The sequence below is a fragment of the Sus scrofa genome, chromosome X, assembly GCF_000003025.6.
Source record: "Sus scrofa isolate TJ Tabasco breed Duroc chromosome X, Sscrofa11.1, whole genome shotgun sequence".
Lineage (NCBI taxonomy): Eukaryota > Metazoa > Chordata > Mammalia > Artiodactyla > Suidae > Sus > Sus scrofa.
Genome location: NC_010461.5, coordinates 50,841,451 through 50,865,612, shown reverse-complemented (window position 1 = coordinate 50,865,612; position 24,162 = coordinate 50,841,451). Strand labels below are relative to the sequence as shown.

Here is a 24,162-nt window from a genome sequence, read left to right as displayed (position 1 = left end):
TAACTCACTTCAGGGTTATTTCACACCTACCAGTTGACTGCTTTGAATATCTCCTCTTCCTGTTCCCACAGCTGAGACTGTCCTGGCCCTGCATTTCCCTGGGCTCCAGATTTGGAAACTGTCTTCTCCAAATTGTAATATTTTGTCTCCTTGTGGAGATGGGTTGATGCACTGGCCCAGAGTAAAACAGACTGGCCAAAGTCATACAGGAGGTCTGAGGCAGAGCTGGAGCCAGATCCCAGCCCTAGCAGCCATGTCTCTTCCTGTGTGCCACACATGCAAGGGGCAGTAGTCCTCCTCTTACCAGTTTTAGCAGCTGGATTTTTTTCAGTGCAGACGGGACCCAATCAAGCAACAGAGAACATTCCTCCTGCAATGCAAAAACGGCAGGCATTGTTCTCTAGCCCCCCCCCCCCCTTTAGACATCTACAGAATTTTAGGGCTGGGCCTTCTGGATATTCTTGAGCTAGTGGTAGAACTGGATTCTTTGTTGCCTCAGCTCACCTGGCCCGGCAGCCATTAATGCCATTTAATGCCCTTAAGCTAGAGACTCAAGTTCAAGCTGGCCCCCTGCCACATCCCAGACACATCAGTGGCACGGCTGGTACAGGCCTTCTCACTCCACCCTCAGACTTGATCTCTGGTCTGGGCCTAGACAAAATATTTCTCTCTATCCAGATTTTTTCAAGGACAGGAAACAGCACAGAGCATAGCTCACCACTAGGGAAGGTTGAGGGGGCCACTAGAGACTTTGGGGATCCCTTCAAGTTCTGTAAAAGGTGGGAGATTTGGGTGAGGGTCAATCACGGAAATAGGTATCTACAGAGAAGAAAAATGAAAGCAGCCTTGGACTGGGAGCCTGGGCAGAACTTCAATCTGTCCCTGTTGCGGGCAAGGCGAGTGACCTTGGGCAAGTACTTTTTCTTCTCTGGGCAGCAGCAGGCCCTTCAGTAACTGGAAGTTGAACTGGATGGTTTCTTAAGGTGCCCATGAGCCAAAGAGGTGGTGAAAGCTGGGAGGCGGGCACCACAATTGACTTTCCTGGCAGGTGAATTCCCCAGCGCGGCCAAGTAGCGCTTGCAGCAGGGCCCAGTCTCTACGCTCAAGGTTGGGCTCGGCAAGGGGCAGAAGGCCTCTCCAACCTCTCCACCCTCGCCCCTCCTTGCCCGCCTCTCTGGAATAAACTGCGTGGTTGCTGCCAGGGCAGCCAAATTGCAGGGCCGCCACGGAAATGGGACGCAAGCAAAATCGAAACCGAGCTCCAGGGCTCCCGCGAACCCCATCCGGGCGGGACCGGCCCCGCGAGCTTGAGGTGTGGCCAAGCAGCTAGCTACCCGCCCGTCGTTGGGGGGTGGGGGAGTGGGGAGTCCCAGCCAGGGGTTCTGCAGCCTCTCCGCCCCCTGCCTACACCACGCCCGCGCTTATTTGCATTTAAAGAGAAACTCACGGAGGAAAACAGTAGGCGAGTCGGGGAACGCCTTTTCACCTTAGGGATTGGACCACAAACCTGCCAATCAGGGCGCCCCATACCCTACCCTGTGGCTGAGTCCCGGGGAGGGGTGGGGGGGAACTCCCTGGAACCTGGGGAAGGGGAGGCAGTGCAGGAGGTGACTGGAACAGCGGCGGCGGTAGGGGAGGGGGAGGTGGAGGCGGAGGCGGCGGTGGCGGCGGCGGAGCTCTCAGCCGTGGCAGCTGAGGCTCCAGCCTTCTCCAGGGCGGCGCAGCAGACAATAACCGGGCTAGAAACCAGACCGGGCTGGGTAAGCTTTGCTCGCAGACAGTAGTCTCCGCCTGCCCGCCCTCCGGTGGCAGTCCCGCGTGCTCCGTTCTGGCAGCCTGGAGAGGAGCTCTCAGGGCTGGGCGGGTCGGCATTCGCACCGCTCTGCGCTGCCCCTTGAAACCCGCTTTGAGGACTGCCCGGTGTGGGCCAGTGCCAGGTACTCGGCGCGAGCGACTGCGGCTAGAGGCGGAGAAGAGGTGGGCAGGCCGGTGAGCTAGCTTGGGCTATGCATCTGGGCTCCTGGGGGAGGCGGGGATGGGGCCCGCACGTGCTACCCTTAGCTCCCTGGAGAGGAACAGCCAACCAGCACCCCCAGCGGGCATTTGTAGGCCTGGAGCTCAGCAGCTTTGTTGTAGCACCTTAGCTAGAACAGCTGTGTTACACGGGTGTTGCTCACCCCAGCGGCCGTCTGCCACCCCTCCCCTCCCCTGCGCATCTCCTGCCTCTCTTACTTCTCTGGGGACGGAGCCAACGTGCTGGTCTGGGCCCGACGGATAGGATACTTGCTTTGTCGTGGATTGGGGTATCTACATTGTGTGCCTCCTCCTTGGGGGAGCTCAGTTGGGCCTGTGGGCTTCTCACTTCCCTTCAGGACCTCGGCCTTGAGGGCCCAACCAGCCACTGGGTGCATCTGGTGCCCGCCCCGCTGGCAGCCCGGCTCTCGCTGGATCCTGGGTTAGGGCAGTAGCCCAAGCTAGTCCTTGGGTTAGAGCTTCAAGGCCTCTTTGTCTCCCCCCCCCGCCCCCGCCTTCTCTCTCCAGCTTCCGGTTTAAAAATAGCGATAAGCACGGTGTTGTGTATGTGCATGTGTGTGCGCGGGGGTGTTCTCTGCCAGAGGTCGAGGGAGCAATTACTGTAGTAGAGGGAACGAACCGTTTGGGTGTGTGTGAGAGAGCTAAAGAGGCAGCCAAAACCTCCAACTTCTTAGTTACTTAAAATACTTAGCCTGCTGGGCCGCTGTCATTGTCTGCTGCTGACACCTCAGATATTGTTTCACTGCCGGACTTTGCCTAGGCTCTCCGCTGATGAGGGGCTGTGCCCGCCAAGCGCGCCACTGCACAGGCGGCAGCTGGACTGACCCTGCAAAGCTGGCCTCGGTTTGGACAGGCTTGTTTTTGGTGTGGGCCGCGGGGTCAAGATGAGCCTTGTCCTCATACATTCACTATCCACTGTAGTTTTGCCTGCCAGTCGCATTGGTCTGGGCTAGGTGGAGGGTGCTGTGCTTTTGGACTCCAGGCCCCACCCCTGGGGATACCAGCACAACCCCTTCCCCCAGGGCAGCTCTCCTCATTCAGCCCCACCCACCGCTCAGTCTGCACCAAAGTGTGCCTCTGGCAATGGACTCTAGGCCTTTCTGAGGAACAGGAAGGAGGGAGCTACCCAGGGCTTGGAAGGCTCTTGTTGGACCTTTGAGCAACTTCTCAGGGTGGAGAACTCTGTGCACTGCAGGGCCCTGGCAAAGCCTAGGCACTTTTGAGAGGAGACAATGAAACCCAGTAAATCCCTCACTTAAGGAAAGGCTAGCTGGGGACCTTAGAGACACTAACCAGAATTGCAGATACTGCTGTATAGTCTCCTCCTCTCACTTTGACCAAGCACCAATATAATCCATCTATTTACAGCTGGATATCTCCAGCCCAGAGCTGGACCTGCCCTTTGCTTGCCTCAAACCCACAGTCACCTAACATGTCTGCCCTATATAACTCCCCTTCCCACACCCAAATCTACTTACCCTACACTCCAAATTCTCTTCCTTCTCAGTTCCCAGTTCTGTGCCCACCTCTTTAGTGCCTTTCCTGCCTATCTCCTGATGACTTCTTTTCTCAGAACTCATCCAGGCTATTTGCATCCTTGAGCAGTTTCAGGCTTAAGTTATAAAAGGGGACAAACTATAATTGTTTCCCTGCCTCTACTTTGTCTCCCTGATATCGTGCATGTCTGGGTTGTCTCAGTACCTCTCAGAGGAGCAAATGAAACCTGGATCTCTGTCACAGCCCTCTGAAACCCTAGCAATGCTTAGCAGTTAATGAATGCTCGGGAAGAACTTGCTGTCTTTATAGAGCTTTGGAAAAGACCTTTACTTCTGCAACTGGCATTTGTCCTGATTAATATGAAAGTGATTAGAAAAATGATACTCAAGGCTCAGATATTTATTGAGTATACTTAAGATTGAGAAGGAGGGTGGGTTGCATCTACAAAAAAAAAAAAATCATTACGTCTCCCTTCAACAATAACCTCAGGATCTGGACTTCACAGTCCTCAGACTGCACGCACATACCTTTGCTTGCTGATTCATGAGTCGAGAGGCAAACTATCATGGAGAGAAATGAGAGATATGTATATATGAGGCGATTGCCCTGGGAAGCCTCAAGAAATTTGAGGGGTTTAGTTAGGCAAAGGGTAGTGGTGTAAACAAAATTAGGAATGGGGAGGTGACTGGCAAGCAGGCTGAGTGAGGTGACTGAGTCTTTTCTGGTTGAGATTGTATGGCTCTAAGGTAGAAAGGAGGTTGGAGCCAGTGGTGGTGGGGTTCTCAAATGCCAGGTTGTGGAACAGGGGTCTGATTTGGGGGTTTTGGAGGAAGGGGCCACCAAAGAATGGGAAAGTGGTAGGTTTTAATATATCTGTGTGTGCAAATATGCCAGAATAAAATGGAATTTTAGAATGGGTTCTTAGAAAGGATTGGAAGCATGTCATATGTTGGGCAGGTAAGAGGCCATCTTTAGATCTAGAAGAACTGAGGAGCCGGTTATCTCTAGAGGGAAGCTGTATCCTGTCCACCTCCATTTGGCCTGGCAGGAGGTGGAGGGGAAAGGAGGGAGCCTGGAGCCTACCTACCAGTGTGGTGAAGGCTAACTGCCTCAGGCCTCTGCTGACCCTCTTTCTCCCAGATGGACAGGCCTTCATGGAGCTCCAGTTTGGACTCCTATGCTTACGGATGGGTATCTTGAGACCTTGAAAAACAGTAGGGACTTGGCTGATGGTCACACAGTATTTAGGGAGAGGTTGTTGCCTCCTGTGCAGTGGCTCTTTGAAATTGTATCCCACTGTCTTCAGAAATCTCCACTGAATAGAAATCGCATTAACGAACCCCTCATTCTACCTCACTCATTCATCAAGATTGAAGGGATGCTAGGTTACCTTGCTAGGAACTCCTCCACTTTCATGTCTCTTGCTTTTTAGTCTTGGTGGACAGCCTGTCAAGGGCTGAAAAATTTCAGGAGGGGAGGTAGTTGAAAGAAGTTGTTGGTTCAATGATTCCCTCCTAGTATAGTGGAGATGTTAAAAATTCCTCAAGAACCATTACATTTACACTCTCTGAAAATGTGAGTGGCAGTGGGGTTGGACAGCCCTGCTCTGCTGGTCCAGGGGGACAAAGGGAGTGAGAAAAATAACAGCAAGTCTGGCTTATAGTTACTGGCTTATTTGTAGAGCCAAAGAGGAAGAAGGGGCTTCCAGCCCTCTCACTTATAGATAGGCTACATGGCTAGAAGGGAGTATAATTTTGTCTGTTCCCCTGGCTCAAATTCGGTTGAGACAGACTAGGTGATAAAAGTAAAAGTCCTCGGAGGAGGCATTTCATAACCTTCCTTGTCACTCATTCCTGACTTAACCATCTCATTGCCATCTCATTCTTTCTCAGATCTAATCTGAACCTTTCATGCTGTATTTAACCCAACTCTGTGTGTGTGTGTGTGTGTGTGTGTGTGTGTGTGTGTGTGTGTTTGGGCATGGGCTTGAGAGCAGCTGGCCACCATTGCTCTTCTGCTTAGCAATTCATTGGATATTTCATCTCTTCCACCCCCAACTTCTGTTCTCTGAATTAAATAATCACAGAGGCTTTCACCTCTCTTTGATCTTATTTTTCAACCTGTGCATGTGTAAGTACATTGCTGGCAAGGCAGGAAGGGAAATGAGAACCACTGCATAGATGCAGGTGCCAGCTGAGTGAGGGTGTGTTGCTCCACTGAACCTTTCCTTTTGGGATTAGGGGGTAATGTGAACAATGGGGAAAATGGCCCTGGTGGCTTGGTGGAGTCAGAGGCAGGCATACTGGTGCTGCAGGGGGTGGGCAGGGGTTGTGTTGGGGAGCTTTGCCCCTTTGATCTGCATTTCTTGTTGCAGAGCCTTCATTGCTTTCATCTCCTGCAGGTTTTTATTTTCCCCTGCTGAGTTTCCAAGCAGATATTAACCCCCCTTCTCTAGATAGTACTCCTCAGCCCTCCATGCTGTTGGCTGCAGCACTTCTCAGGAGAGAGAGAGCTGGGTCTTGCCTGTTCTGGTACCCCCATCTCTGGACGTGTAGGAGATATTCATAGGCCAGGCATAGTGCACTCAGAAAGAGTGAAACGTTGGGTGGGTTTGCTGGGGCAGGGGTGAGAGGCATGAGGAGTGAGGCTAGGCCACAGTGCATCACTGTTCTGCAATGGGGCCAATCAGCTAGGCATCCAAGCCTCCCAGTGAAATCTAGGGCCCACAAAATTACATTACCTCAACATGCCTCCTAACTCAGAAGCCACTAGAAAACTGGACACAGGACCACTCTTCCTCCAGCTTCTCATGCAACCTGGGATAAGCAGATCCACAGTCCAATCTCCCATTGTATATGAGAAAACTAAGGCCCAGAATAGGGTAGGAATTTATTTGCCCAGGGTTACAAAAGAGCACGAAACTCCTGGACCCCAATTCTTCCTCTGAGCACACTGATCCTAATCCCCTCCCAGACTTCAGTTTCCTTACTTGGTTTCTCATATAAGGTATGGTGTGTGTAGGGGCATGGATACATATGAAAGTCAGGAATCTCCACTGTTCACTTGGCTTAACTGCTCCTCTGCAGGCTTTTCTTGGCTGCTTTGTCACATCTGTTCCCTGGGTTTAGCTCCTTTCTTGTTCTTCACTTGAACTGGGGTAGAGGGAGGTGATGCCTATCTTCGATCTCACTCTTACTGAGTTACTGCTGACAGAGTGGAAGCCTTACAATACAGACATGACGCCCACCTCGGATACATACCTCTTTAAGGGGGTTTGGGAGCCTGAGAGGGGAATGGAAAGTAGGTAGCACCCAGAGCCCCCATTGTTCCAGGCAAGCTGAGTAGGCAGCCTCAGCAGCCTGAGGAGAAAGCTGGAGCATCAAGAAGATTCATTAGGAAAGCCCATTAGGAATGGAGAGAAATTAGAAATGGAAGATGGTGACAACACCTCCCAGACTGGAGAAGCCCCTGTGTATGTGGGGCTGGGGCTAAGGGGCAAAGAAGTGAGCCTAGGGTATACAGAGAGCAAGTCTTGAAGGTCAAGCAAGGGTTTGACTTCAATCCTGTAGGCAATACAGAATAATTTGGTAAGTAGAGGAGTGATGTGCTGAAATCAGGTTGGTAAGAAAATAAATTTGGCAAGGGTGTACAAGATAGATGAGGTGGAAGTGGGGAGGCAGGGGGCAGGATTTCAGTGTTGTGGCAGTGAGGGACCAGAGGGAGCTCTGCTAAGAGGCTTCTGTCACCCTCAGAAAACAGAAGGGGGCAGCTGAGGAGCTCAAGTGAAGAAGGTGGCTGCAAGAGGCCCCATCACAAGGGCACTTTATTGAACATCTGCTTGGTGTCTAGAAAGTAATCTGTCTTTTATATTTATCATCTCTAATCCTTACTGTAATTCTACAAGGTGGGTAGCATTTTCTTCGTTTTACAGATAAGGCATTTGAGTCTCAGAAAAGTTAGGTTATGTTCTCAAATCCCACAGCCTGAACGGGGTGAAGCCAGCATTTTAGTTCTGGGCTGACAAATTCCAGCTGAAATAGAATTCAGTTGAATCAACATTGTTTGAGTGTCTTCTCTGTGCTAGATGTGGTGACTATAAGATGAAGGAGGGTCCATTCCAGAGAGATGAACAGACAGACTGAGGCCTGCCAGAATAAATTACCCAAGGATGAGTATGTTAACTCATTTGAGGGGCTTATGGTGGGGGAATAGGAGCAGGGGCTACAGGGCCCTCTTTGCTGCATTTAGAGTTTGGTAGGATGCCCTCTTGAGAAGAGGTGCCCCTTAGGAATGTTGCAGATTAGGGGAGGAATGGTTGCCGGGATAGCTTGGGTATGGCTTGGCCAGCAGCCTCTACAGCTCCACCAAAGAGTACCAAGCCAGACAGCCCTTCCTTCGGGTCCCGAAAAAGTTGTTTTAAGAGTGGACTTTGGCTGTGTGAGAAATGTTGATTCAATTTCCAGATCATCTTATAGATCATTTTGCTTAAATAGTAGCTCAAATTCTTTGTCCCTACTGGCTGGTTTCTGAGTGAACCTGTTTTTGGCCCTTCAAACTTATCTCCTAAGGAAAAGGAACATGTTCCATAGTTTGGGAGTGGTGATGGTGGGGTTGCTGATGAGGAGAGCTGCCACAGGCTGGGTTGGCAGCTCTAGGATTCTGAAATCAGCAGGCTTTATGGAATGTGCTAGATGGGACCAAAACAGTGGTGGCCAGTGAAGACTGGAAATGCTGCAGAGGAGCTCAACTGGGCTGGGACAGGAGTGTGATGGGAGGGGGAGATGATGGTTCTTGCTGGTGTGAGGTGAACCTGCACAGTCCTCACTCTCAGTCTTCTTCCTTTGATTAGGACCCAGCACAGTACAGCAGAATGGCATAGAATTGGGACTCAAGAGGCCTGGAAGCTGGTGTGGCTCTGTCATCATCCAACTGTGTGACCTTAGGAAAGTCTTTTCCCAAGCCTAGGCAATTTCCTCTTCTATGACAAGGAGTTACCATCCCCTACCAGGCCTGGATCACTGGGAAGGTGAAATGGGGTGGGGGGTGAAGGAATTCAGAGCACTTTGTAAGCTGGTAAGAAACATGAGTGGGTAAAGGACATCTGTTGATTTGCATTTCCTTTGATGCTGGCACTTCAACTGAGTTTGAATTATTGCCTTTCTGGCTTGGGCTAGAGAACCTGGCTAGTTTGAAATTCCCATATAATCCAGAGCTGTTAGCCAGTAGCTGATTTGAGGCAAGATTTTGCTAAAAGAGCAACTAAAGCTTCCTGTGAGATAGCAACACATTCACCCTCATTTACCATTTGGAGAAACTGAGGCCCAAGGAGGTTTGGTGACATACTCATAGAGCCCTGAGGAGGACCTTACTCAACCATGGCTAAAGTAGTCTTGCTGTTAGAAATTGTCCAACTATAGTTTGAATAAAATATATTTAAACTAATAACTGTGGTTTTGAGCCTATATATAGACTGGTACTTTATATGCATCTGTTTTGTTCAACAGCTTTAAGAGGTAGGCATTCTCAGTAGCCTCATTTCCCAGTTGAGGAAACTGAAAGAACTTTACAGATTCCTTCTAGGTAGGCAGAACTGATTATAGGGGCTGGGCTCCCTGTCCACACCACTCCTTCCTTAGCCTACCCTTCCCCCATACACAAAGGCAGGATGGGCCCAGAGTGGACTTTCCCCCAGGAAAACTTATTGTAGGAGGTCTAGGAAAGTATGACTGTTTGAGGCTTTGTCTCTGGATAATTTTTGTCACTGCATAATTCCACACATCTTCCCTGAACTTAGCCTTCTCTAAATTGGCTGAGCTGGCCTCAGGAAATTGGGCTGGGAGTAGAATGTGCAAGGCTCAGGCTGCAGCTGAGAAAGATCCCTGAGGCAGGTTTGCCAGTCGTCTCCTACCTCTGTTTTGAAAGGAGAGGAGAAGAAAGGAGCTCTACCCTAGTCATCCACTCGTCCCAGAATGGCCTGAGGTTGGCCTCTGGGGCAGGGATGAACACAGCCCAATTATTGCCATGCTATCAACAGCTCTGGCGAGTGGCCCCTACCAGGGACCACAGAGTAGCCTTAGAGGGTTCCCTTACCTGCTGTCCACCTGAAACTTAGCCACACAGGTTGAGAAACCTAAGGGTGAAGCCTTTAGCAGAACTACTTTCTTGGCAGGAACCATGAAGGGAACCAGCCCCAGCGGGGGGAGCTGCAGAATCTGTTATTTTGCTGTCCCCTTTGCCTTCTTCCCCACCTCACTCTCCTGACCAGTGAACTCTGTGGTCCTGAGTAAAGGCAGCATAGCTCAATGGGGAAGGACAACATTGGGACCTGGTGAGATAGTAAGGAGTATGGAGAAGGAAGGGCCCTGGGCCAGTTGTGGCTAGGTAGGACTGAGCTAGGGAGCTACTATCTATGGGTGATTCCTGCCACTTTCTGTTGAACCGTTGTGGGGAATACAGGAAGAGACACTGTGAGTGGGGTACGTGGCTCTAGAAAGGACAAGGCAGTGAGGTAGGAGACAGCATAGTTTCAAGGCTGGTCCTTGCCAGCAAAGATGACCCTGGGCCTAGTTAGGAGAAGGGCCTGAAGCTAGGGGAAATAATTTCATTCCTGGGGACACAACTCTGCCTAGTTTACCCACTCCCACCACATACACAGAGAGCTTTTTAAACTCCCTTTAACAGAGGACTTTGTATAAATCCATACACATATCTTTAAAATCCCCTCACACCTGGCTCTTCCTCAGCATGAGCCAAGGAAGGTGGTCCCTCAGATTTCCTGTAGTGAATGATCTTCTCAAATGAATAGTGGGCTGCCCTCTACTCCAGTGGAGCACAGAAGCAAGGGCAAGAGAAGGCCAGCGACTGCCCTCCAGGCAGGGCATCAAAGTTCTATAAAAACAGCCCTCTTTGAGTTTCAATTTTCTGTTCACAGGAATTTCAGCTCCTAAACCAGAGGACAACTAAGCCTTCAATTCATAAGCCTGGGTAGGCCCATGAGATTTTTCACTTAGCCCTTGGTCTTCCTTGATGCCTAGCCACACTTACAAGTCTTGCCCATCCCTTCCCCTAAATAATTGTCACTTTTACTCATTCCTGTGTTACAAGGCCCAGATTGATTGCCTCCTTCTCAATGCAGCTTTTCTGAGCCCCAAGGCTATCTTTCTGCTTTTCAAGTTTATCCTCGGATATGATAACAAGGTATGAAGAATGATACTCCAACACTCAGCTTAAGCAATAACAAGGGCTCTTCTCTAAGGCCTGCATCATATTGTGCCTTCAGACTGTTACATATAGGATTCTCTCCATGTTAGCCCAGGAGCTCTCCAAAAGCAAGGACTGGGGTTTCCCCTTTTGGCAGCACTGAGTTCTTATCTATCACTTAACAAATTTTCTGGAGAGGTTTGTTTCATGAATTCCACAGAGGGGAATACAGTTTCACAAATAACTCCTCTTTATGCCCAGCAGCACCATAAATGACAATGCTGTCAGTAATTTCAGGGCAGAGGTAAAAATTCTGTGCTTTGAAAAGTGAGGGATTCAGATAGATGATGATAAGGCCCCTATTTCCATTAGGCCCTGGTGTAGAGGACTCAGAATGCTCAGAATGTGTGTGTGTGTGTGTGTGTGTGTGTGTGTGTGTGTGTGTGTGTGAATGTGTATTTGAGGCATAACACTGTCTGTCGTGGGCCTATCCATTGCAGAGCTAGGCTGGAACAATGCCACATTAAAATATGTCACACAGGAGAAATAAAAAACATGAGCAAATAGCAATATAGATTTCTGCAGAGAGGGGATCAGATGAGGTGTTTTTTTTTTTTTCCTCTCTTTTATTTTCTGGATAAGCAGCCATTATTTTGCTTCAAGTTTAATATTCAGTTCTGCAGAGTGCTCATGGATCATATTGATTATTCAAGTGTCAGGATAAGCAAGTCACAAGGCACAAAATTAATGTTTGCAAGACAAGATTAGGGACTCCAGGAGGGTTCCTCTAATGAAGTCAGAGGCTAGAGTATAGCTGCCAGGCTCTCTTCACCCCCAGTGCTGGTCCATAGTCTCTCACTGCAGCTGAATGTGTGAGTGTTATTACCATAGCAACTAATTACAGGACTGATGTACAGGCCAGCTACTCCTAGGACAACAGTGTTGCTTGCCTCTTCTCTCTTTCTGGTTCCAGGTAGCTGTTCTGCTTCCCTTCCCTGTCCAAACTCCTCATATGCTGGTGGCTACCCAACAGAGAAGGAACAGTGATGAGGGACTTTCCAGGGAGGAGTCATTGGGTTTTAGTAGGCTGGTCACTGATCCACTGTCAATCAGCTATAGTCACTGGAATGAATACACCAGACTATGGGGTGCAGAAGGATATGTTGGGGTGGGTGGTGGCTAGCCTTTCTTTTTATTCCGTCTCTGTGACATTTTGATACTGAGAGTATTGGGTGCCTAGACCAGAAGGATGTGCCTTCCTCCAGGTTTATTTATTTAAATAGCTGTTGAAAGGAGCTGCGAAGAAGCAGTCTGCCTCATGGTTCTAAAGTGGAACTTGGAGGTTTCACTTGCTGAGGGTCATATTAAAATCTGTTCCCAGCAGGACAGTCTAACCTAGACCTATCCCTCATATAACCACATGAGGGGGAGGTAATTCTAGGCCTCTTAGACTGGGGATACTGAATCCCAGTGAGTGCCTTCCCCAGAGGCCACCATACCATCTTAGCTGATCCTGGATTGCAGCTCTGGAATGTGGGTCTGCAGGGTTCCTACTCGGTGCTTCTGAAGGTCCAGGCATGGTCTTACAAGCAATTTAGAGAGCCTGAGGGAAGGAGGTGAAATTCAGGTCTACTTTTCTACAAAGCCCCAGGCAAAATGTCAGTGGCTAATGCAAAATTGAGGCTGGGACCTTGCAGAATCCAGTGAGGAATTCAATGGGTTGTTTTGCCAAATGCTTTTCAAAAACTCTGTATTTTTAGACCTGACTTACCTTCTGTCTTTCCTGCCTCTCTACCCCATACCCTTTGATACTCTTTCCCATGACCAGTAGCACTGTAGGTCTTTATCACATCTGCAGTTCCCCTGCCCACTGCTCCCCTGAGCTTAGGTTGGCCTGAAGTGAGTGGGCTTGCCAAGTAGGGTAGAAGGGATGGCTGCCTGTTGCTCAGTGTAGGATTTTGCTGCATTGGGCCCCAGAGGAGGCTGGACCAGCAAACTAAGCATTATAGAGTGGGTTAAGGTTTTCCCTACATTTTCTCTTTCTTTCTGGTTCCACTCAAGCCTGAAACCACAGACACCTGTGAAAACAAACCCAGCCTGGGTGCTTGCTCACCAGTACTGTCTTTCTGTCTTTGTCTCTCTCATCTTCAGACCCAACTGTGATGCTTCCTTTCTGATGATGTTATAAAAGTGCTCAGAAGCCAGAAGGCTGCATTTTTCAGCTGAACATACCTGAGTTGTCCCCACTATCATGGAAACCCGCAAGGATGAATCTCCTCAGGCCAAGGGAGCAGCAGTCTCTGTGGATACCCAGGACCAAGGGGCAGAGAATGGAGCCAAGAACAAGGCAGCTGAGATGATAGAAGGGCCAGCATCAGAACCACCCTCATCTGGCCCAGGTAGGCTGAAAAAAACTGCCATGAAACTCTTTGGTGGCAAGAAGGGCATCTGTACCCTGCCTAGTTTCTTTGGAGGGGGACGAAGCAAATGTTCTGGGAAAGGCAACTCTAAGAAGGGCCTTAGCAAGAGCAAGACCCACGATGGCCTGAGTGAAGCAGATCATGGCCTTGAAGATATTGTCAGCGAAGGAACTGGCCTCTCCTTACCTTTGCCTGAGTCATCCTGCCAGCTTCTCAGTTCCCAGAGTGCCCATGGGTCTTTGGAGATAGGCTCCAGATGCAAGATATCTGTGGCTGGAACCACTGAGAAGGTTCCCTTTGTGACCAAGCCAAAAAAAGGCCTGAAAGGTTTTTTCAGCAGTATCCGCCGTCACCGGAAGAGCAAGGTCTCTGGGGCTGAGCAAAGTGATCCAGGGGCCAAGGAGCCTGAAGGGGCCAGAGCCCGGCTTTACGAGCATGTGAGCTCAGCCCTTCTGCCCCACACTGAACAAACCCTCCAAGCCCCAAGAGAGGAAAATACCAAGTCCCAAGATCCCCCTGGACCCAAAGTTTCTTCATTATCAGAACCTTCTCCAACAGCCACTGAGAAGACAGCATGTAAAGATCCCGAAAAAAACACGAAAGCCTGTGCCTCCGCACTCCTGCAGCCCAAACCTGCCCTTGAAGCCAGTAGCCCAGAGGAGCCCCACAGCCCAGAAACAGGGGAGAAGGTGGTGGCAGAAGAGGTAAATCCACCTGGTGGCCCTGTGGGGGACCAGCTGAGCCTCCTCTTTGGGGATGTCACATCTTTGAAAAGTTTTGACTCACTGACAGGTTGTGGTGACATTATAGCAGAACAGGACATGGACAGTATGACAGACAGCATGGCCTCCGGAGGCCAGAGGGCCAACCGAGATGGGACCAAGCGAAGTTCTTGCCTGGTGACCTACCAAGGAGGGGGTGAGGAAATGGCTTTGCCCGATGATGATGATGAAGAGGAAGAGGAGGTGGAATTAGAGGAGGAAGAAGAGGAAGTCAAGGAGGAAGAAGATGATGACTTAGAATATATGCGGGCAAGTGCCCAGGTGTACCCAAGGCCCAATCTAAATCCAGGCTACCATTCCACTACATCCCCAGGCCACCATGGCTACATGCTTCTTGACCCAGTTAGGTCTTATCCTGGCCTAGCCCCTGGGGACCTTTTGACTCCTCAGAGTGATCAGCAAGAGTCTGCCCCCAACAGTGATGAAGGTTATTATGACTCCACCACGCCTGGACTTGAGGATGATTCAGGAGAGGCCCTGGGGCTTGTCCACAGGGATTGCTTACCCCGAGACAGCTACAGTGGTGATGCCCTCTATGAGTTCTATGAACCAGATGATAGTCTGGAGAACTCCCCACCTGGGGATGACTGCCTTTATGACCTCCATGGTCACAGCTCTGAGATGTTTGACCCCTTCTTGAACTTTGATCCCTTTTCTTCCTCTAGGCCACCTGGGGCAATGGAGACAGAGGAAGAACGGTTAGTGACCATCCAAAAACAGTTACTATATTGGGAGCTTCGGCGGGAGCAGCTTGAGGCCCAGGAGGCACATGCTCGAGAGGCTCATGCCAGGGAGGCCTACACCCAAGAAACTCACACTAGGGAGGCCCATGCTCAAGAGGCCTATGCCAGGGAGGCCTGTGTCCGGGAAGTCCGTGCTCGAGAGGCTCAAGTCCGAGAGGTCCAGGCCCGGCAGGAGAAGCCAATCATGGAGTATCAGAAGAGGCCTTTAGGCCCTTCAGTGATGGGCCTGGTGGAAGGGGCATCAGGTGCTTCACAGACTTCCCACAAAGGAACCACCTCAGCTTTCCCTGCCACTGAAAGCAGCCAGCCAGATTGGAGGGACTTCAGACCTTTGGAAAAGCGTTTTGAGGGAACCTGCTCCAAGAAAGATCAAAGTGCCTGCCTGATGCAGCTCTTCCAGAGTGATGCTATGTTTGAACCAGACATGCAGGAAGCAAATTTTGGAGGTTCTCCCAGGAGGGCCTACCCTACTTATTCACCCCCTGAAGAGCCAGAGGAAGAGGAAGTTGAGAAGGAAGGGAATGCCACTGTGAGTTTCTCTCAGGCTCTTGTGGAGTTCACCAGCAATGGAAACCTCTTTTCTAGCATGTCCTGCAGCTCTGACTCTGACTCATCATTCACTCAAAACCTCCCTGAGCTGCCTCCCATGGTGACCTTTGACATAGCTGATGTTGAACGGGATGGGGAAGGGAAATGTGAAGAAAATCTTGAGTTCCACAACGATGAAGACCTTGCAGCCTCCTTGGAAGCTTATGAACTGGGGTACTACCAGAAACATGCCTTCAACAACTACTGCAGCAGATTCTACCAAGGCCTACCTTGGGGTGTGAGCAGTCTTCCTCGATACTTGGGACTGCCTGGCATGCACCCTCGACCTCCACCTGCTGCCATGGCCCTCAACAGGAGGAGCCGCTCCCTCGACACTGCAGAGACCCTGGAGCTAGAGCTCTCCAATTCTCACCTGGCCCAGGGCTACATGGAGTCTGATGAGCTTCATGCTCAGCAAGAAGATTCAGATGAAGAGGAAGAGGAAGAATGGGGCCGAGATAGTCCCCTGTCCCTCTACACTGAACCTCCAGGGACCTATGACTGGCCTGCCTGGGCTCCTTGTCCTCTCCCAGTGAGGCTAGGTCCTGCCTGGATAAGTCCTAGCCAGTTGGATGGGCCTTCCAGCCAGTCTCAGCATGGGAAGACAGCCTGTTGTGTATCTCCTGTTGCCATGTCAATGTTGTTGTCAGTATCAGGGCCAGAGCCAAAGGCACCTGGGGAATCTAAGGCTCAGCTAGCTCGACCTTCACACCTACCCCTGCCTATGGGCCCTTGTTATAACCTCCAGCCAAAGGTCTCCCAGAGTGCGAGGGCCAGGCCTCGAGATATGCTGCTGCCTGTTGATGAGCCCAGTTGCTCCTTCAGTTCTGGAGGCTTCAGCCCCAGCCCTCTGCCCCAGGCCAAGCCTGTGGGCATTACCCATGGCATCCCTCAGCTGCCCAGGGTCCGGCCTGAGCCCCCAGAGCCTCAGTCCATTCACTGTGGCGCTTCCACCCTTGACCTCTCAAAGGAGAGAGCAGAGGAAGGTGCCTCTCTCCCCACCATCTACTCCTCCACTGCCATGGATGGAAACCTAGCTGAGTAGTCATCATCAATTCTGGAGTGGGAGGCATGGGGACTGAGCATGTGAATGGGTACAGGGGTAGGGAGAGGGGTGGGGGGTGGGGGTTGCTCCTTAACTTGAAAATCCTTTTGGCCAAGGAAAGCTATGAGTTTTCGCCTTTGTTTTCCCACTTTTCCTTGTCCCTCATCTGTGGCCACATTTAGTTCAAGTACATCTGCCCTGGGAGACTGCTGCTATTGCTGTGATCCAGTTTTTGCTTTCAGGGTTTTTTCTTGTGACCCATGCAGGGTTTGGGATGCTGTAATTTTGTGCCTATTCCAGTTGCTGAGTTAGCGATTATATATATATAGCATGCATCCTTGACATACACTGAACCCTTAGCACCCCTGCCACTTCTCCACCCAGTGTGTGATGAACCACTGATGAGCAGCCAGGTCTGCACTCCCTCCCACTTGGGGACAGGGAGCTTGTTTCCTGTTATCAATGTGAAATTATGATACAGATCCTTCCTACCCCCACTTCCTTTGGCCTTGGCATAGCTGCCACAATTACATCAGATGATACAATCTGTTAGTCCCAGCTAGCTGTCCTTAGGTTCAAGTAACATGTGTCTTGCTGCCTACTGCTGTGGACTTTGGCATCATAACCAGATGAGGAGGGCCTTTTAACCTGGCCTGCCACACTTGGGTTGAAGACAAAAATAATTCCCTTAATGGAGTGATCAAATTCATCAAGTTGCAGATAGAAGACAAAATAGGGTTCTATTGTAGACACTGCCATAAGTCTTGAGCTCCGGAATGGTAGGATTTTTTTCTTCTTCATTTCTTAAGCTTGTGACTGCCTGAGTTGCCGATGCTTTTGAATTTTGGTTCTCTTTTCCTCCAAAGTATATTTTCATAATTCTGTCACAAGGAACACATTCTTTTAATTGAGATACAGGAAGAGCAGCTGCCTAAATTAGGCTTGGCTGTAGGGGCTGGGGCTTTTGCAGGTTGCGGGAGAAGGATAGTAAATGGCAGCTAATTTTTCCTTGCCATCAGGAGAGAGGATTTTAGACATTGAAGAGCTCATGGCAACCCAGGTTCTTAAAAGGGAAAATTGCTTCCCCTGCCCCAGAGACAAAAAGTTCCTTAAGCTTTGCCCACCCCTTCCTTGGACCCCATAAAGAGGTTCCATGCTAGCGCGCCCAAGAGACAGAACACCTCGGGCATTTAGGCTGCTGTTCCATGCTCTGTAAAGAACTTTCATTTTCCAGTTAGCCAAGTTCTTAGCATCATTAAAAGACCAGACTTCTTGAGAGGAAAGGCTGTCACCGGCCCTCACTCTGCCAAGCTGAAGGACTCTGATTTGCATCGTAATTGCAGCCCTTTATGGAATGAATAGTGTCTTTCCTTCTCCCACATCCATACAATTTTCATGTAAAACTAGCTTGGAAATGTTGGTGGGAAAGAGTTACTGCCAGGAAGGCATTGCAACAGGCTAATCTTACCAGTCTCTACTTCTCATTAATGACCAATATGAGAGGGTTCCTTTTTCCAATAATTTCTTTATTGGTAATAGTATATGGAACATTTTTTCTTGGATATGTTGACCCAAATTATAATCCTTGTTCCTCTGACCCTGTCCCATCCCCCAACCATCTTCATGCCTGTTAAGAGAAGAGGTAAACAGGGCTCTTGCCATTCCCAAAGTATGTCAACTTAGCTTAGGAACATATGCTGTTGGCCCCCCAAGTCAAGATGACTTTGTGGACAAACTGCTCCTCGGCAAGGGATGTGTCTGTGCTGGTCTTTGTCACAATTTCTCAGATTGAGGTAGGCCCACTGCCTCTTCCCTCAAAGAGGAAACCTGGTTGGTAGAAGCTGCACCCCGGAAGTACCACATGGATTTACATGGCACTGACACCAACACTCAAAGGACCCAGACCAGCTCTCTAGGCTGACCTTGTCTGCATTGTGAAGAAATGCATCAGCCATTGAGCTGGAGAATCAGAGAGGGTGAGGAAGGCCCCCCTCACTTCAAGTACATCATTCCATGAGAAAAGTGCCCAGATTCTGGCTTCTCACCAAAGCTGCCCTGGAACTGAATGGCCTGGCTCTTTGGCAGGAAGGAAACACTCACCAAATGCCTTTACAACAGGGGAAAACCCACCACTTGCCTCTTCTGTCTCTGCTTGTCCTTCAGGGCAGTTTGTATGTGGACTATGCCAGCCACAGCAGGTGGTAGAGCCACCATCAACCTTCAGAGCCCACTTGATCACCAACCTATCTGAGAAGAGAAAAAGTAGGTGGTCAGCCTTTGGCCAAGGGCTGAGAGCCACCCTCCGTAACAAGAGGGCAACAAAAGGTGACACCTCTGCAGGGAGCAGTCATGGCCCTGACACACTTTGCTGAACTTTGGAAGGTGGCTTATCACATAGTAAGTGCTAAGACTGAGTGGCAACTTGTGGTTTGGACATTGCTGCCTGCAAGTCCTCTTACTGTCCTGGTCTGCCCAGGGACAGGAGCCTTACCACCAGAAGTGAAGCAGTCAGGGTGTGTGGCTGCAGAAGCAGGGTCCTTTGAGTCTCACTCTAGATCCAAGCAGTTCATGGCTAAGTCTCAGCTGCAGCCTAGAAGAAGAAGGAAGACTGGCTGAGGACATGTGATGACAGGACAAGGTGATACTGGGAGAGCCAGCCAAGCTCAAGGCCTCTCCCCAAATATATGCTAGTGCTTGCTTGGCTAACACCAAATATGTCATGGACTAATAAAGATGTAGATGTCAAGTCCACAGATGGAACACTGTATCTACATGGCAAGATCATGGGCTAATGCTTTTGGATGTGACTTCAAGGGAAGATATGACTTGAAAGAAGGTGACTGCTCTTATATTGATACCCAGAAGGCTTATATAGTGTCAGATAGCTCTGATCTTGAGAATTCCAAATGAGACTGGTCCTTGGAGGACCAGTGACTGTGGATGGAGAAGGCCACCTAGGAAGGCCTCTCCCAAGGCTGACAGTTTCCCCATGCTTTAGCGCCTTCAATGAAGCCCTGGCTCAGTTGGGGCCTGCCCTGATTGTCTGGGTCAGCTTGGGCACCAGTCCACAAGCCTCAGGCCAGAGGCTTTGGTCAACATCAGTCTTTTTCCCTCAGTACTGTTCCAAGGAGGGAAGTAGCTTCCCACACCCAGGGTGCGTTTCCCTCATCCTGATGCCGACAACTTTCCCACCCTTGCCAGTGCTACCACCCCACCTGCCCTCGGCCCCTGGGCCCAATTGCTAGAAGGAGGCATAGGGGGCTTAGAAGGGAGATTTCAAGTTTACTCATGTGTATGTTGCATCCACGTTGTTTTTAATATATATATATATATCAAAAGTCAATTATCTATTTTTGTATTGTTTGCATTTTATAATCATGGAAAACAATGTTTATCAATTGTTCTTTTCTGATATATTTTATTTTTAAGCGGTGCTGTTTACAGTTTTAAACAAAGTGAAGATGACACAAAAATTGCTGCTGCTTGTGTAGAGGGTTGGCATCTCAACTGCCCAGGGCCCTCACTCTTTCCCCTCTCCCTGATGTATCACATCGTCCATTCTCTCCCTCCATGATAGGGACAGCAGAAGATGCCCAGGTACTAAGACAAATGCCAGGTGACTCAACCATGTAGAACCTGGTAGATGGTGTATCGTTTTATGGTTTTACTTTTTCTTTCAGACCCTGCCCTTCCCTGTGTGTAGACCTTCTGGAATTAATCATGTGTCTGTCTCTCACTCTCTTTCCTCTTTATGTTGTGCTCTAGTTGAAACCAGAGTTTTCCATATTTTGCTATTTTTCATATTGAGTTTCTCCAAAGGAGCATTTTTGGGGACATTCTCTACCCAGTGGGGAGGGCAGGGACTTTCAAATATTACCCCTCTCCCCAAGAAGCTGGGGGAAATAGATAAAAGTGATGCTTGAATTATCAGGAATTGCTCATCTCATTGAGGAAACCCTTGCATGGGACTTTCAAGGAGCTCAGTTGATTTTGACACTCACCCAGAAGACACCTTGGGGAAGGACCCTTCTTGCTGCTTTGGGGAAATCTCTTCCTCTACCACCATTCCCATTCCCCTGCTGTGCTCCAGCTCACATGTGGATGGAACTTTGGGGAACAGTGGCTGTTAGGGTGATGGCTTGCTGGCCTAATTCTCACCTTTCCATCCTATAGTCACTCCAAAGAAGAAAATCCACATGGCATGTATATGTGTGAGGTTTGGGCCCACTGAGAATCGAGGCTTTAATTATTATTCTTGTTACTATTGGTGCTTATTTTCTCTGATGTATATGGGGTTGGGGGGAGAAACCAGGAATGTATATTTAGATCACGGTAAATAAAATGGCTGGGGGGACAGAGGAAAGAAATTGGAAATGGCAGTACATCCCCACCCCCAGGTTTAAGAGTTCTTTCTCTCTCAGTGCAAAAAGGGGATCATGGCCCTTTGATGTGCCCTAGCTTCCCCTTTCCTATCCCTGAGATATGGAATTTCCTGGATTGTGACCTCTCTAATCCTAGTTCTCACTGACATCTAGATATCTTGATGCACTGCCTGTTTGTAACAACAAATATTTCTTTTGCTGAATGCTAATAAACTGGCTTCAAGAGGGGACCCCCCCCCCAGTCACCGAAGTGCATTCTTGTGGTTTGTTCCATAGCAGCATGCCTGTGGCACATAGTTGTTGGGTTTGCCCTTGAGGGGAAATAGAAAAAGAAAGGGGGTGTGGGGTCACCCAGCAAGGGGAACAGAAGCCAGAGCTGAAAATGAAAGTAGAGGAAACCAGTTCTTGGTTCGAGTTGTACCCAGCATCTCAGTCATGATGTGTTGCTAAAACTCTTCTTGATACCATCTGTGCTCTGATACCTGCCAGGGAGCTAGCTAGCAATTCTGAAATTAGCTTCAGTTCCTGTAAGTGTACTGGCCTCCCCACCATCCAGGAAGCAAAAGTGTGGGCTACCTACTGATGGCTCCAGGAAAAGGATGCATCTAATGTTGGGACTCTCAGGCCAACCTGACAGGAGTGGCATCCTTTACCCAATCCTATAGGTAGAGATGCTGGCTGGGCAGCTGACTGGCTCACCTATTCAGCTGTGGACTTTGTGGGGAGTATGTGGCTTCTGCCCCTTATTGTAGGGTATCTTATCCAGTAGGCATCAGAGGTATGCAATGGCAACAGCCCAGTCACCTCGGTCATATCCTGATTTCCAGGCCTCTCCTAGCCCAAGCAGGAATCACCTGCCCATTTCTATTACCCATATAAGGGTCCTCCTGTACCATCAATCAGGAGAAGGTGATTGTCCTAATGGCTTTGGTTTCTCTAATCCAAACTCTTACCCTTGGCCCCTGGCAAGCAAGGGCATCTAGCACCTGCTGGTAGGCTTCCTTGAATTCTGCCCAATTGTCATGTCCAAGTCAGAAGACCTGAAACAGCACCTCCTTGAATGTGCTGTGGATAGTGCTATGATAGGCCCCTTCTCAGACTAACAAAAAGCTTGGTGGCACCCAGGACCTCATGAACCAAGCAAAGTAAAAATAAAAGCAAATTAGCAAGAGAGGAAAGATATAACATCATGGGAGGGAAGCTGATAATCTGTAGAAATGGAATTATCTGCCCTGGGCTGCTCATGAAAGAAAGAAGAGTGTCATGGCTGCTCAGGGAGCTTTTGGAATAAGAATTTCCGGGAAGGTCTTATGACATCCATCAGAAATTCATGGAAATCATGGAGTCAGGGAGGCCTGGATTTCTGCCCTAATTTTTGCACCTCATTATTTAATGGGGACTTGGGCAAATCCTTTCTCCTTCTGAGTCTCGGTTTCTCCATGGGATATTGGGTATACATTTGACTACTATACAAGTTTTTTTTTTTTTTTTTGTCTTTTTGTCTTTTCTGGGGCTGCACCCATGGCATATGGAGGTTCCCAGGCCAGGGGTTGAATTGGAGCTGTAGCCGCCAGTCTACACCAGAGCTGCAACAATGCAGGATCCGAGCCGCATCTGTGACCTACACCATAGCTCATGGCAACGCCAGATCCTTAACCCACTGAGTGAATCCAGGGATTGAACCCACAACCTAATGGTTCCTAGTTGGATTCGATAACCACTGAGCCATGACGGGAACTCCACCAGTTTTTTGTTTGTTTTTGCTTTTTAGGGTCGCACCTGTGACATATGAAAGTTCCCAGGCTAGAGGTTGAATCAGAGCTATAGCTGCCAGCCTATGCCATAGCCACAGCAATGCCAGATACAAGCCACATCCCTGACCTACACCACAGCTCGTGGCAATGCTGGATCTTTAGCCCACTGAGTGAGGCCAGGGATTGAACCTGCAACCTCATGGATCCTAGTTGGGATCGTTAACCACTGAGCCACGAAGGGAACTCCATTGACTGTACTAGTTTCAATATGCAAGACAGAAGATTGGGATACCTTGAAGTGGACCATGGAACTTTGTCAACTACGTAAGTCTGTCATTCCTACCCTGATTCTAACTCAGCCTGAGGTAGGGGCGTTCTTTTTGTTGTACCCTACATAACTCTGATGTATTGGATCTCCTTCTCTTCTTTGCTAGGACTGATGGCTACCTTCACTGTGGCCTCCTGGGGAGTCCTTTGCAACTCTGGGAGGGCCATTTGTGGAGGGAACTCTCCAAGACCTTCTTAGAGAATCAAAAAAACCACCTTGATCAGATCTAGCACTGTTCTTTGGTCTACTTGAGGGCTGGGGTTGTGCCTAGTGAGAGGGCTGCCTTTGTTCCAAGTTTCTGTTTAGAGAAAATGGAAATCCAACAAATAAGAGACATTTGTACATAAGAAACATAAGCTTCTAGGTCCCCACTGCCTCCACTCTGAATGGGCTCTGGGCTCTACTCTTTGTTCCTCCTATTTCTGGATAATTCCTAGATTTTGGGTGACCTGCATGGCCTTTGAGAGCCAGATCTAGCCAATAGGACCAAGTGACTGGAGGTGTAGCACTTTCTAGTCTGCAACTCCTTCCATCTGCATTATTTTCTAAAAGCAGGTGGGCAGAACAGTTTATTTCATCCCAACTTTACAGCTAAGGAAAGGGAGGTATAGAGAAGCGAAGTGACTTGCTTGTGGTAAAATAGAACATTGACTGCAAGTCAGGGTGGGAAAGAGGATGGACAATCTGGGGTGGAAGATATGGTGGAAGAGAAAGATTACTAATAAGAATTGTCTAAGCACAGAATGAATAATGTCATTGATATGTGTCAGGCACTAGACACTTTAGCTATATTATTTTGTCTAATCGTTACCTTAACTATATGAAGTTGACATTGTTATCTGCATTTTCAGATAAGAAAACAGCCTCAGAAAGATTAAGATTCTTGCCAAAGTTCACCAAACCAGATCACTGGACTTCACATCGCCTGCTTTTTCTACTGCACTTGTAGTGAAGCTGCTGGTTAGATGTACATTAGGGGTACTGGGGGTGGATCCCAGCAATGCCCCCCAGAAGCAGTCTCAAAGAGCACCATAAAGCTAAAAGGGACCTCTGGCTGCCTTCTTATGCCACTGGGCCCAGCCTAGCCTCCTAGCTCCAAGCCCAGGTCAGAGGCCTTTGTGAGCCCAGGGAGAAACTCCTTTCCTCCACTCTCTTCTCTAGCCTTGGATCTCTGGGAATTGCTCCCAGCCAGGTGGGCCCAATTCTTCTCCCACTTAAACCTGCTAATAAGTAGCCTGGGAAAAATGATGAATAGCAGAGTGAGTCAATAGACATGAGCACTTAAATGCCTGGAGAACTGGCCTCTGGCCACTCAGACCTTCACCATCAATTGGAACATTTCCTCATGAAGAGTTACTTAATTGCAAATCACTTAATACCCACAGTGGG

At 49.2% G+C, this 24,162-nt stretch overlaps 1 protein-coding gene across 5 annotated transcripts; it reads left to right on the top strand.

Annotated features, from left to right (window-relative positions):
* On the top strand, window positions 1,508–23,564 carry AMER1 (APC membrane recruitment protein 1). Of its 5 annotated transcripts, none has more exons than XM_013990913.2 (2): window positions 1,508–1,607; window positions 12,883–23,564. In XM_013990913.2, exon 2 carries the CDS (start codon window positions 12,983–12,985, stop codon window positions 16,307–16,309), a length of 3,327 nt encoding a protein of 1,108 aa, XP_013846367.1. In that variant the 5' UTR covers window positions 1,508–1,607; window positions 12,883–12,982; the 3' UTR covers window positions 16,310–23,564. The 5 variants fall into 5 exon arrangements, with proteins under 5 accessions (XP_013846367.1, XP_013846366.1, XP_005657869.1 ...); XM_013990912.2 differs by having other exon boundaries at window positions 1,568–1,977; XM_005657812.3 differs by having other exon boundaries at window positions 1,598–1,760.

What these genes read in the sequence shown, in the direction of transcription:
- AMER1 (XM_013990913.2), top strand. Translation starts at nt 12,983, where the DNA reads ATGGAAACCCGCAAGGATGAATCTCCTCAGGCCAAGGGAGCAGCAGTC.